At 31.7% G+C, this 14,750-nt stretch overlaps 1 protein-coding gene across 2 annotated transcripts in view; it reads left to right on the top strand.

Annotated features, from left to right (window-relative positions):
- The window catches only part of LOC116030847 (protein SIEVE ELEMENT OCCLUSION B-like), a 35,670-nt gene extending 33,231 nt beyond the window's left edge, over positions 1 to 2,439 (top strand). For both annotated transcript variants that reach the window (XM_031273201.1, XM_031273200.1), the window contains exons 6-8: positions 430 to 1,017; positions 1,140 to 1,253; positions 1,509 to 2,439. In XM_031273201.1, coding sequence (XP_031129061.1) covers positions 430 to 1,017; positions 1,140 to 1,253; positions 1,509 to 1,775 — 969 coding nt within the window. In that variant the 3' untranslated portion in view covers positions 1,776 to 2,439. The remainder of the gene's footprint in view (positions 1 to 429; positions 1,018 to 1,139; positions 1,254 to 1,508) is intronic.
- The last annotated feature ends 12,311 nt before the right edge of the window (positions 2,440 to 14,750 follow it).

The following is a 14,750-nucleotide window of genomic DNA, read 5'->3' as shown; positions in this document are numbered from 1 at the left end:
CCAATAACTTTGTAAAATAAACTCTACCGTATATAAAATAGATATTGGAGTCGTGTGATTGTTAAAAATTAGGTATCTTTCTCTGACTGTATTTATATTACTCCGTATTTAAAATAAATATAAAATGCATGTGTGTGAGTTTTGTTTCTTTTTTTTTCTTTTTTCTTTTTTTGTTTTACAATTGAAAGAAAAAAAATACTTATTTACTTCTGTTATTTCGAATAATAACATTTTAACATTATTATTAGTTTACATGTAGATTTGATGTGATTAAGATGACATATATGGGATGTTGTAGGTTTATGGTGCAGACAACTGTGCATACAGTATAACAATTTTTTAGATCTGTGAAATGTATTCCTCATATGTTAGACAGTGGACATTTTATATTCTTCTTATATTTATTTTGGGTTTAAATTTTTTTATTAGCTTGAGAAAATTGGATTAAATTTTTTTGATGCGGATAAAAAAGTGGAGCTGCTACTAACATCAGGCGTTGACATCTCTAATGAGAGGATTCAGTTTCTCAATGAGTTTTACAATGACTCAAATTCAGCTCCATATATACTTTGGATTCCGATTGTGGATGATCATGCAGCATGGTCGATTGAGCAATATAAAGAGTTTAGAGATAAAATTTGGTTTGGAATAATGGACGATCCACATAAAAGGATTGCACGAAGCTTTACTAGATTTGTCAAGGGGAATCTCCTTCCTCACTTTCAGATTGGAGAGGAGCCTATCCTCGTTTCACTAGACCAACAAGGAAGGATCATTCATACAAACGCGATGCACATGATACAAACATGGAATCCTGGTTATATTGAAGATAGAGAATTGGAAGTTCAGGCACGGAACAATATAATCCCTTTCATTGAAAAGGTGATGAAAGAAAGATCACAAGGTCTTGATAGTTTGATATCTGACATTGACGAACAAATAAGTCATTTGGCGCTTGAAGTTGATCAGAAGATACAGGCTTGGGAAAATAAAATTAACAATAAGATATATGAGATGGTATGATATGTTTTCACGTATACCCGTACTCTCTTTCATTGTAATTACACGTCTCCAATTTTTTTTTCTAAATTGTGTCATTTCTTAACACTAATTATTTACTATGTTTTCATTGAAAAAAGAGAGAGCACTCAAATATGTACTCAAGTGAAAGAGAAAACGCTCTATGCAAAAAAGAAAAAGATTGGAGTCTTGGCCTTGTGGTGGGCAAAATTGACTACACAGTAACATATTGGGTATGGCCATTTTCAACTTCTTAGCTTATTAGTTACAACTACATGCATGCCTACAAGACATCCTATTTTGTTTTAAACATCATAAAACTGAACTCTGCAAAGTTTTTCGAAGAAATTTAATATACAAATTGATTTCAGTTCCATTGCTAGGCTTATGATAATACAATATACTGTTTAATATGTTTTTTCTTGTTTAAATTAAACTTTAATATGTGACAATCATTTTTTAAATGCTTTCTAATTTTCTTTCATCAGATTGAGAATGAAAGCTGTATTTTCTTATATGGAGGAAATAACATTAAATGGGTTAGAGAATTCACTTCCAAAGTACATGAAGTAAGCTTAAAAACTGAGTCAGACATAGAGTTGATTTATGTTGGAAAAAATGAGAAAGTAAGAGCAAGCGTTGATGAAGAACAAATGAGCAATTTATTAGAAAGTCCCTACCATGCTTGGAGGTTTTGGACAAGGCTTCAAAGTGCATTATTGTTGCGAATCAATTACTTAAATGCAGCTAATTGACACGGTGATGAGTGCGACGATGAAATTGCACAAGGGTTTAAAAAGTTGTTGGGTTATGAATGTAAGGGTGCAACAATGGAAGGATGGGCATTGTTAAGCAAAGGGCAAAAGGTGGTCGTATGTGGTCAAGGAGCTAAAATGTTGAGGGTCATTAATGAGTACAAGAATTGGAAGGAAAACATGGCCCTTAAAAGCTTTGACCAAGCATTCAAAGACTACTACAACAAGACCCTGCATACTTCTTGTTCATCAAATAGCCATTCTTGTTGTGCTTTTGAATACCCAATCACCTTGAAGGAAATTCCAAAGAAAGAGAAATGTCCAGAGTGCTTTCATGATATGCAAAAGTTGGTGACTTTTACATGCTATCATGGTGACAGTTGATTACAAGCTACGAATGATGGATGAGAAACTTCTGTATGGCAAGCTAAGGCATTCAAAGACAGGCAAATGAGTGGCTTGGATGTGGTCCTCCAATACCATCTTGTGAACCTAATTACTTCAAATTTTGGATGTGGTCCTCCAATTCTAGGTTTTGTTCCATCTGATTTGATTTGTATGAAGTGTTTTACTTCTATATATAGCTTTGGTGAAAGTTTTAATCCCAAGTATTTACAGTTTATTTTGTTGTCAATATTGTAATTGAAGATATTTATTATGATCACCCCATTTCAATTCGTCGCCAACTCGGAAGAAAGTGTGTGTGTATATATATATATATATATATATATATATATATATATATTCTGAAATAGAAACTTGATGAATAGAAAAATTTAAATAAAAAAATTTAAAAAAAAAAAACTTGCGTCAATATTACCAAAATCTGTTTTGTCAAAAGTGAAAGAAAAATTGTTAAGGGCCAAATTATTAACTTGTGGTGGCTTAAAAATATCCATTAGATTTTTGGTTGCTTTAATTGGGAGGGGATTGAATTTTATATATATTCTTGTTTTGGGAATAATCTTAGTCTATTTTTTTTAATACACATAAGAGTCAGTAGTGTGGGAAGGGTTTGATGCCACTGGACCACAAGATCCTTTAGTAAATAGCTCAGGTTTTCATCAGAATAACTTTAAAGTTAAACCAAAAATAAATAAAAATAATTGTTATATATAGTTAAACTTTAATCTAATCAAATATTAGTTAAATTTTAATTCAATAATTATTATTTAACCTTTAGCCGAATAATTATTATTTAAACTTTAATCAAATAATAATTAAACTTTTAATTCTTTTGTTTTTAACCCGAACCATCGGGTTCCAAACCGGAATAGGTGGTTCCGGTTCTTAATATTATTGAATTGGAACCAGCTTTTGGGTTCTGGTTTAGAAGCAGATCGGAACAAGAATCGAAAACCGTTAGACGGTTCCGATTCTAATTTGGGTTCGGAGCAGTATAGTTCGAATTGAACCGTGATCATCCCTAAGTTTTGTTGTGTATCCTAAATTCCTAATGTATGACACGCAATCTGGATCTACCTATGCGCATAATCATCGCGGAATTATACCTTGCAATACTGGATTTAGAGCTACAGAGTACATAAGGATTGTCTGAAAAGAGATTTAGCATATCTAGTTTCAACTAACATATCAATGAACAGAAATAGGCCGGACAAAGTGATTCCAATTTGTAATTAATTAATCAGCTCCAAATGCACCATATTTAAGATTCCTGATATCAACAGATGCAATAATCCATTTATCTGATTGCATCGGAGGGTATCATGTAAGACTTTTTCCAATACAATATATTGTATATATATTGTGGGCCTTAATAATGTGGTACAAGTGGATTAAGGCCCATTAAGCTATAGGTTGGATTGGACATCTAGGTTTAGTCCAATCCACCATATGCCTATATAAGTCTGCATTGATGGGATGCATGATTGACAATCATATAGACACCTACAGACATGGTACTTCAGAAAATACCACCATCTAGGGTTCTGAGTCGAGTCAAGTCAAGTGTGAGACAAAACGACTAACACAGGCAACACAACAACTATGGCCGGAGATCAACGATCTATGCTTCCGCTATTACGAGGTTAGGTTACTCGTAAACTCATTCTATATATGTTTAGATAAGATTTATGATGTTACATTTGGTATCAAAGCCTTTATAATCTCTGTCTGGTTGATTTTTTTTACTAAAAACAATATTAAGTTTTTTCATATACATTAGTTCTTGTATATGCTTTGGTTTCATATACAATATTATTTGTTATATTGTTTTGGATACAATAATTATTTCGAAAAAAAAAACTAATACTCCCTCTGTCCCTAATTGTTTGTCTCATTTACTTTTTGCACGGTTTTTAATACAACATAACAAATGATACTAGCTTTCCAATTTTGCCCTTCAAAAGTAGGTGTTATTTGTGCAAAGTACAATTGTACTTACCTCATTAATGGTCTAAAAAGTTGAAAAGTCGAAAGGATAAATTGGGAAATGTAGAATGATAATTAGGTTCAAATTTAGAAAGATGACACTATTTTGGAACAAACTAAAAAGGAAAGTAAGACAGGTAAAATGGGACGGAGGGAATATTAATTTTGGGTACATAAAGTTTTCTGTACATGAGCATATTTTTCGAATTTTGTTGCTTGGAATTGTATAAAATTTTATTCGAAATTTGTTGCTTGGTTTCATAACACAGCATGAAATTTGTTTTCTGTACATTAATTTGTTGTTGCTTGGATATAATTTGTTGCCAATTTTTTTTGTTTTTCTTTTTTGGCTATTCTACGAGTCACCATGGGCTGGCTGCTGTTGAGAACTACGAGCGACTAGTTCACGGCGGCGAGTAAGGGCGAGGACGACGGCGGAGGTTGGCTGACGTTTCTCTCCTTGCTGCTGTTTTTGTTTCATGGCGTTACGCTCATGGATGCGAGGCGGCCATGATTACTGGTGTTACGACTTGAGTCGGCGACGTCGCGATTTAAGGTCCTGGGGCAGTTGGCGGCGTCGCGGACCAGCGCTATGGTGAAGCGAGATGGCGAGGCAGGGAAGGCGGAGGCAAATTCCGTTCCCCGGCAGCTTCGCGGCGAGGAGAGATGGCGGATGCGGACTGGATTGCCGTCGGCGTCACTGTCCTCTCCCCTCCTTCAGGCGGCTGCTGCTGGATTCCTTCGCTGCTTCTTCCCCGCTGGTTTTCCGGCGATTCTTTGGACGAAGAACAGAGGTGATTCGTAGCTAATTTCCTATTTAAATTAAAATGCAATTATCTTTTGTCTGCCATATATATTTATTTTCCATATATATTTTATTTGCCCTTATTTAATAATACATATTAACCTTGGTACATGGTAATTATTATGTGGTTTAAATATTACCATCTTAATGTTACCTTGACTAATATTACCTTAATTACATATTAATTTTGGTAAAACGATAATTATTTAGTTTATTATTATCATATTTATATTACCTAATTTAATATTTTATATTATTGGCAAATGCTAAATATATAGTAAACCATTTTGGTAAGTGGTACTTATTTGGTTTAGTATTGCCATATTAATATTACCTTAATTAATTTGTATATTATTTATGCCATGTAGTAAATGTATGGTAATTGCTCATTATTTTGGAATATTAATGCCCCCTTTTTAGTCTCTTCTTAATTTTGGCATTAAATTCATAATTAAATTATTATTCAATTTTGAACAAATTATTAAGTTTTAATTTGTTTGAATTTTAATTTTAATATTGAATATTCGGTTTAAATTGTATTCAGGGTTACAATTTAAATATTTAATTGTGAAGTTTGAGTTCGTATTATGCATAATCTGAGCATGCTATATATATATATATATATATATATATATATATATATATTATTGTACTAATTATATTATTTGATTGTTATAATTATGCCTTTAGAAAAGCATGTTAATTGAATTTAGAGCCTTTTAGGGCTGAATTAATTGCTTATTATGCACGTATTAGTACATTTTAGGTGACTTTAGTGCCTTTAAGAATAGATTATGCATATTCTTACTTTTTTTGGTCAATACTCCACTTCTTTGGGAGGATTTCAAAGCACATGAAGTACATAAAACTTTTCATAGTACTACCCTATTTAAAAGCCTTATCCATAAGTGAACTCACAATCTTATAGATCTCTCAAACGATTTTACTTCAAACATGAGAATGAATGAATTAGGGAAGTTTCTTGGGGAGGAATACTAGTTCTATGGCCCTGGCTTAAAACGCCTTGCTGGCTGAAACGGCCATAGTGCCTTCAGCCATATTGCTACTAGTCCCTTGCGATGCTACTTTGTCTAATGAGTTGATTTTTGATGGAGCCTTAGCACCAACCAACTTTTCTGGGAGTATACCTAAGGATTGTCTATCATGTTTTGGTTTAATTTGTTTGATTAGGCTTTAAATTAAATACCCTTGCCATTGTGATTATGTTCAGTTTTGGTCAATTAAAGAGTAGCTACAACATCTTTAATTTATTGAAATTACATATTAAGGATTAATCACATAAAGTTTAGGCAAGAAACCTTGTAGTTAACTCTGCGTTCTATAACGAAATTTAGCCCACATGCAATTTTGTTATATTTGTAGGGTTAATTAGGATGAAATACTAAACTATGATCATAATTTGCCCACAGGAATTATGTATCGGCATATAGTTTGGTAGGTTTGTCATTAAGGGTGGAAAATCCATACCCAAACAGTACCCATTCCGTTTCCACCATTCAGTTTTGGTAATTTTATGGACTTCAGTTACTCTCTCTCTCTCTCTCTCTCTCTCTCTCTCTCTCTCTCTATTATGTGTCTTAAAAATCCTCACCAAGCCTTAAGTTAACCGCTAATTTGGACTAGTCACATATGTTATCTTTACAAATATGGAAACATTAAGAATGTATCTTACCATAATTTGGTTGTCATTGTTAAATATTAATGTTGGTTATAATGTTGATTATTACCATCAAATATTTTAATTAATGAAACCATTAATATTAATATGGTATTCAGTTATAAATCCTGAATTGTTTCCAATCAAGTTTACGTGACAATGTTCCAGTCAAGAAAATATTTTGGTCATTATTATATTCTTGGCATTTTTTTGGACTTTAAATTTTATTAAGTTTCAAAATTATATCCGATAATGTTTCTACACTTAGTGGTTTTAACTATTGTTTTTCTATATTTAGTCTCCTATTTAATATGATAATGGCTATTGCCTTTTGGATTATTTGCAATTTGACATTAATGATAATAATATTAATTGGGTTATGGAGAATCAATTTAGTAATTTTTGGAAAAACATAGTTGCTTATATTTGCTAAGGTGTTGGCTATTGCCACCAATTCCATAATTCTTTAAGTTTCTTTGAATTATGATTTTAGTTCGTTATGCCCATATTTAGTTAAGTATGAATCATGAATATTTAGTGTAAATTCGTACTTTATAGTTGGTTCATACTCTTTAGTTTGTTTCATGAATTTGATCACATTAAGTGCATAATATTAAGATCAACTATGCAATTAGGTTTGTGAGATTTTGATTTACAAATGACAATATATATATATATATATATATATATATATATATATATATATATATATATATAGGGGTGCACTCTGGTGCGAACTCTCGCCCAGGTAAGAAATGAGAACGCTCCACAGTCGTCCACGTGTCCAGATCAACGAATCAGATGCAATTTTAAAAAAATGACGCGGTGACATTTTCGTAAATAACTGGAACTTTGGTGCACCTAGTTTCACTTAAAAGTGCACCTAGTTTCACTTACAAGTGCATCTAGTTTCACTTACAAGTGCACATATTTTCGCACCTATTTTCACTTACAAGTGCAAGTAATTTACCTTATTAATATTCATGCACCTATTTTCGTAAATACTTTCACTTACAAATGCAAGTAATTTACCTTGTTAATATTCATGCACATGGGTGCAACCTAGGTGCACCTAGTTATAACATAGGGTGCACCTAGTTATAACATAGGTTGCACCTAGTTATAACATTAAGTGCACCTAGTTATAACATTAGGTGCACTTAGTATTGATGATAACTGTACAATTCACTTGCACATGTAATACATTTTACTTGAATCTGCAATACATTTTACTTGCACTTATGCAAGTAATTTACTTTGTTAACATTCATGCACCTGGGTGTAACTTATGTGCACCTAGTTATAGCATTAGGTGCACCTAGTTATAACATTAGGTGCACTTAGTATTGATGCTCATTGTATAATTTACTTACACTTGTAATGCATTTTACTTGCACGTGTGCACCTATTTTCACTTGCAGGTGCAAGTAATTTACCTTGTTAACATTTATGCACCTGGGTACACCTATGTGTACCTAGTTATAACATGGCGTGCACCTAGTTATAACGTTAGGTGCAACTACATTCCGGACACGTGGCGCGCTGTGATTCGTCCGCAGTTCTCTCCTGGGCGGCCAGTTCGCACCTGAACGCAATCTTATATATATATATATATATATATATATATATATATATATATATATATATATNTATGTGTCTTAAAAATCCTCACCAAGCCTTAAGTTAACCGCTAATTTGGACTAGTCACATATGTTATCTTTACAAATATGGAAACATTAAGAATGTATCTTACCATAATTTGGTTGTCATTGTTAAATATTAATGTTGGTTATAATGTTGATTATTACCATCAAATATTTTAATTAATGAAACCATTAATATTAATATGGTATTCAGTTATAAATCCTGAATTGTTTCCAATCAAGTTTACGTGACAATGTTCCAGTCAAGAAAATATTTTGGTCATTATTATATTCTTGGCATTTTTTTGGACTTTAAATTTTATTAAGTTTCAAAATTATATCCGATAATGTTTCTACACTTAGTGGTTTTAACTATTGTTTTTCTATATTTAGTCTCCTATTTAATATGATAATGGCTATTGCCTTTTGGATTATTTGCAATTTGACATTAATGATAATAATATTAATTGGGTTATGGAGAATCAATTTAGTAATTTTTGGAAAAACATAGTTGCTTATATTTGCTAAGGTGTTGGCTATTGCCACCAATTCCATAATTCTTTAAGTTTCTTTGAATTATGATTTTAGTTCGTTATGCCCATATTTAGTTAAGTATGAATCATGAATATTTAGTGTAAATTCGTACTTTATAGTTGGTTCATACTCTTTAGTTTGTTTCATGAATTTGATCACATTAAGTGCATAATATTAAGATCAACTATGCAATTAGGTTTGTGAGATTTTGATTTACAAATGACAATATATATATATATATATATATATATATATATATATATATATATATATATATAGGGGTGCACTCTGGTGCGAACTCTCGCCCAGGTAAGAAATGAGAACGCTCCACAGTCGTCCACGTGTCCAGATCAACGAATCAGATGCAATTTTAAAAAAATGACGCGGTGACATTTTCGTAAATAACTGGAACTTTGGTGCACCTAGTTTCACTTAAAAGTGCACCTAGTTTCACTTACAAGTGCATCTAGTTTCACTTACAAGTGCACATATTTTCGCACCTATTTTCACTTACAAGTGCAAGTAATTTACCTTATTAATATTCATGCACCTATTTTCGTAAATACTTTCACTTACAAATGCAAGTAATTTACCTTGTTAATATTCATGCACATGGGTGCAACCTAGGTGCACCTAGTTATAACATAGGGTGCACCTAGTTATAACATAGGTTGCACCTAGTTATAACATTAAGTGCACCTAGTTATAACATTAGGTGCACTTAGTATTGATGATAACTGTACAATTCACTTGCACATGTAATACATTTTACTTGAATCTGCAATACATTTTACTTGCACTTATGCAAGTAATTTACTTTGTTAACATTCATGCACCTGGGTGTAACTTATGTGCACCTAGTTATAGCATTAGGTGCACCTAGTTATAACATTAGGTGCACTTAGTATTGATGCTCATTGTATAATTTACTTACACTTGTAATGCATTTTACTTGCACGTGTGCACCTATTTTCACTTGCAGGTGCAAGTAATTTACCTTGTTAACATTTATGCACCTGGGTACACCTATGTGTACCTAGTTATAACATGGCGTGCACCTAGTTATAACGTTAGGTGCAACTACATTCCGGACACGTGGCGCGCTGTGATTCGTCCGCAGTTCTCTCCTGGGCGGCCAGTTCGCACCTGAACGCAATTATATATATATATATATATATATATATATATATATATATATATATATATATATTTGTTGGAATTTGTAAATTCGGTCTATTTCTCATAAATTTGATCTTTATGTATTAAAATTAAAACATTTTAATGGGCTTAAAGTTTGAAATTTCAAAGTATATATATTTATTACTTTACTATTCACAAATTTGAGTCTCTTTGGTTTGGACTCATTAAAGTATGAATATTAAGTTTATGCTTTGAAAGCTCATATTAAAAATTGTTTTAAGTTATGCGATTTGTTTAGAATATATGAGCTAAATGTCTAATTTTATGCATATTAATTTGTCCAACGCATAATATTTTGTTATGCAAAATATTTTATTATTATTATTATTATTATGTCTTTAGCAATGCATAAATTTAGGATGGAATTATATTAGTTCCTAATTAAGTTGGACTTATGCATAAACTTTAGTTACGGTAGTGCCTGAATTTAAGCACATTTGGTCCGTTGATTTAGTTCACCCATTTAAGCTTTAATCATAGGTGATCCATGCAATTTTGGTGTATACCCTCCAACTTTTAGGTTTATAATCCCAAACAGTTATACATTGAGTGCATACGAATTGAGGAGGCATACTAGTTTTATGGCCATGATTTAAGAACATCTTGTGCCACTAGTCTCCTTAAAAATCATATATTTGGATTTTCCCATCACGATCTGGTATAATCTGTTTGTTAAATTTTTAAATTATTAATTGCCAATGTGGTTTGATTTTAGTTCATTAAAGAATAGCCATAGCATCTTTAATTTATTGATTTCTCTTAAGTTTGAATCACATAAAGGTTAAGGCAATGAATTTTAATTTGGTGATCTTATAATTTTAATTTGGTTGGGGAGTAGCCACATCATCTTTAATCAATTAAAATTATATATTGAGCAGTTTATCATGATCACAAAGTTTTAGACAAATCATTTGTGATTAATTGTATTTAATATGATGGAATTTAGCCCACAGGCAATTTCATTATATTTGTATGATTAATTAGGATTAAATACTGGACTATTATCATAATTCAGCCCACAGGCAATTATGTATCGGAAATATAGTTTAGTAGTTTTATCAGTGATGATGGAAACAAATAAATTTATTTAGTTTATGATTATTTCCATCTCTATCATAAAGTTTAATTTTATGATACAAACTTTAGATCATATTTCTTAATTTACCCACAGGGATTAAGAAAAGGAACATGATTTCTTAAGTTTTATCATAATAGTTGTAATGAATCTCGTTGATTAAAACTTTAGCCTACAGACAAGTCTTATATCACTTGATTCTTCAACTCATTTGATAATTGTTTCATCATAAAATTTCAGTTGGATCTAATTGAGTAAAACTTTAGCACACAGGCAAGTTTTATGTCTCTAGATTCTTTTGTGGACCATCGTTATCGTGGACCATCATGAAAAATATCATTATGAGTCTTATTAAGTTTGAAATTAATATTGTGATACATGGAAGGGACTGCGTTAAATTAGTGACGTATTACCGTCATGATTCTTATTAGTTTCTAACTGAATGATAACTTATGTTCTGACCAATGTAACGAAAGAATTAGCTTATACTATGCATATTATGTTTCACGTTCATTATTAAATTTATGATTTATGAGCCAAGTGGGAGAATGTTAGAATAATTATCATTATTATTATATGATTCATTATTATTTTCTATGGCTCATAATATTTATTTAATAATAATACTAATTCTATTATTGGTCAGATAATGTATGGAGCAGTTTCAACTACTCAGATAACCATCTCACGCTGATGGAACTGTGAGACGGTTTATCAACCTCTCAGGACTCTGGTCCTCTCCCCAACCTTCTATAAAAACTAAGATCCTCTCTCCATTAGAGTTCTTAGGCTAAGGGAAAGCTCAAGGTTTGGAGGGAGAAACCAAGTCTCCCATTGAAGCATCTGCAATGAAACCATGGAGCCAGGTATATTCATTAAACGCTAACTTAAGTATTTGTGAAAATCATGTGTTCCTAAGGTCCTGTATGCTTAAGTTTTGACTTACTGGATTATATTGCTCCTACGAAGAATTATCCTCTATATCAAAGTCAATTTGGTCCCGATTATTCGTGAATGTAATGTATTTCTTTTGCAATAGTTTTTAAGCAAACAGTTTTTAACCAATGGGCACACGGTATTCTACTGCATGGCATACAATTTTTATTAGGATGGATCACAACTTTTTGCAAGGTAAACACAAACAATATAGCATATTGGCACACAACTACAACCACAACGGCACACAATATATCCAAAATTAATCACATATATTAAAGCTAGCACGGTGGTACCAATAATCATTTATTAAAACTACCTGCTTATTTGAAATTGATTAATCAAATATGCCAATTCCATATTTCGATTAAAAGAATTACAGTGCGATTGACTTAACAATTATTATTAATATACTCGTGAGTATAGTACCTATGTACGAATATTTTCCATAGTTAATATCAAACATGACACACATAATGTAACATAGTGGCACACGATAATAAATACGACGGCACACAATATACAAAAAACATCGTTCAAGAATGGTCTTGTTTTTATACGTATGCAATCAGTTTAACGCTTCGTTGTTTCACACAAACCAGTTTCTGGTTCTATTCCATGATCAATACGATGTAAAGGCATAATTATAGTTAACATAATTATCCTATGTTTGTTAATTTCAATCTTACCATAATTCTGATCACAGCCAAATCTCTTCTTTACCCTCTTAATAATAATTTGGCGTGATATGCTAGGAAATAAAAGGTAAATCTCAACCGTGTATATCATTGAATTGGATGGGTATGATTTGTCCTCATTGTCCTCTAATTAAGGGCATGGTGTCCTCATGTGAACAAAGGTCTATATATGTATATATATATATATATATACACGTATGTATGTATATATGTATTGTAAGATTTTCCTATAAAATATATTAGGTAGTATATATTTTACTTGTTAAACATTTAGTCCTTAATATTGTAAGATTATACCACATGCATTAAGTTTCAGGAATTACATTTATATTGTCAATTTGTGTAATATATATCTACCATCGAATGATTAATTATTTATTAGAAAATTGTGTCTTGAAAAATTAGGGAAGGTGTATATATAGTAACCTATGCTATAATTGGCAAAGCTTATGAACTTAATTTAATTTGAATTGGTTGACCGGTTGAATTGTGCTATAGACTTCCATTGAATTTTTATATTTTTAGATATTGTGGTTTGTGATCAAATAAGCTCATGCATTAAATGCATTGGTTCAATCAAAGTGCAATTGGGAACTTTTTTATTCAAAATTTAATTGAAATTTATGGGAACAAAAAAATTGATCGATATTTCTATTAATTTACAAATAAAACTTATGGCTTGAGTTATGTACGTATGTTTCATGGTGCATCTATTTACTTATCCATGCATGCTTTCCATTCAATGATTTTATTTCTAATTTTGTGAATTGAAGATCGAGAATGTGGAATATATTATTTGTGCAATTAAGACAAAAGTCATTTATCTTGGTAATACACTTTTTACACTTCCCTCTTTATCATTTTCACTTTGCTTTTATTCTTGTGGCACTTTATTCTATCTATACATATAGTCATTACTTTAAATGTGTAGATTTTGAAATCATTTGGACAAAATTAAATGTGTAGATTTTGAAATCATTTGGACAAAAATGTGTCAATTAAAAACTCTAGACATATATATGCAAAGTACCAATCCCATTACCTTCTTTTGTTTTCCTTTGCTTTGATCGGGGAAGCCACAAAGAAATTTTTTTTTTCTATTACAATGTATCCCATCATTTATGTGGGAGTGTTAAATGGGACACCGAATGTCACTTGACCACAAGGTCTTTACCTTCTTTACTACTTTATATATTAATTAATTAGAGATACATACACCACCCCATTAATGTGTTTAATAAATAATAATTGACACATTTTTGGAAGGAGCAGAAATCGTGAAGAAGATCGATAAAATCCGACAGAGCATTCACTCTTATAACTTTGACTACAATATGGTTTTTATATTAGTCTATTTTTGTTTACGTATAGCGTTCCAATGAAGGCAATAATTAATTGATCAAGAAGCACTGAAAAGGTAATTTATGAGACTACAACTTTTCAGAAAAAATCAACGTAACAATTCAAATTAAAAAGGTGCTAAAAAATTGTGTTAAAATAATAATAATAATAATAATAATAATAATAATAATAATAATAATGAGAGAGAAGTCTCCGTCCAGTAGAAATGGCATGATTTGTGGATAAATATGGCAACCGGTAATGGGAATGAATGCGAAGGATATTCAACCCAGATTGTATCTCTTTCGTTTCTTCCATGAAAGGGATATCACCCGTATTATTGAAGACGGCCCTTGGACATACGATCAAAGTCTGCTGATTCTCAAGCGACTAGAGACACATGAAGATCCCGAGAGGGTTCCTCTAACCCATGCAGAGTTTTGGATCCAGGTACACGGCCTTCCGACTGACTTTCGGGCGGAGGAGGTATTGCACGCGGTCGGAAAATTCCTGGGAGAGTTCATTAAAACTGATGAAAAAAATTTCAATGGTTCACTACGAGTTTACTACAGAATTCGGGTAGCCCTAAATGTTGCTAAACCTTTGAGAAAAGGAATGAGGATGAAGAAGAACGACGGAGAATGGTTTTCAATAGAATTCCGGTATGAACGATT

Source organism: Ipomoea triloba, chromosome 9 (genome assembly GCF_003576645.1).
Source record: "Ipomoea triloba cultivar NCNSP0323 chromosome 9, ASM357664v1".
Lineage (NCBI taxonomy): Eukaryota > Viridiplantae > Streptophyta > Magnoliopsida > Solanales > Convolvulaceae > Ipomoea > Ipomoea triloba.
This window is presented reverse-complemented; position numbering and strand designations above follow the sequence as displayed.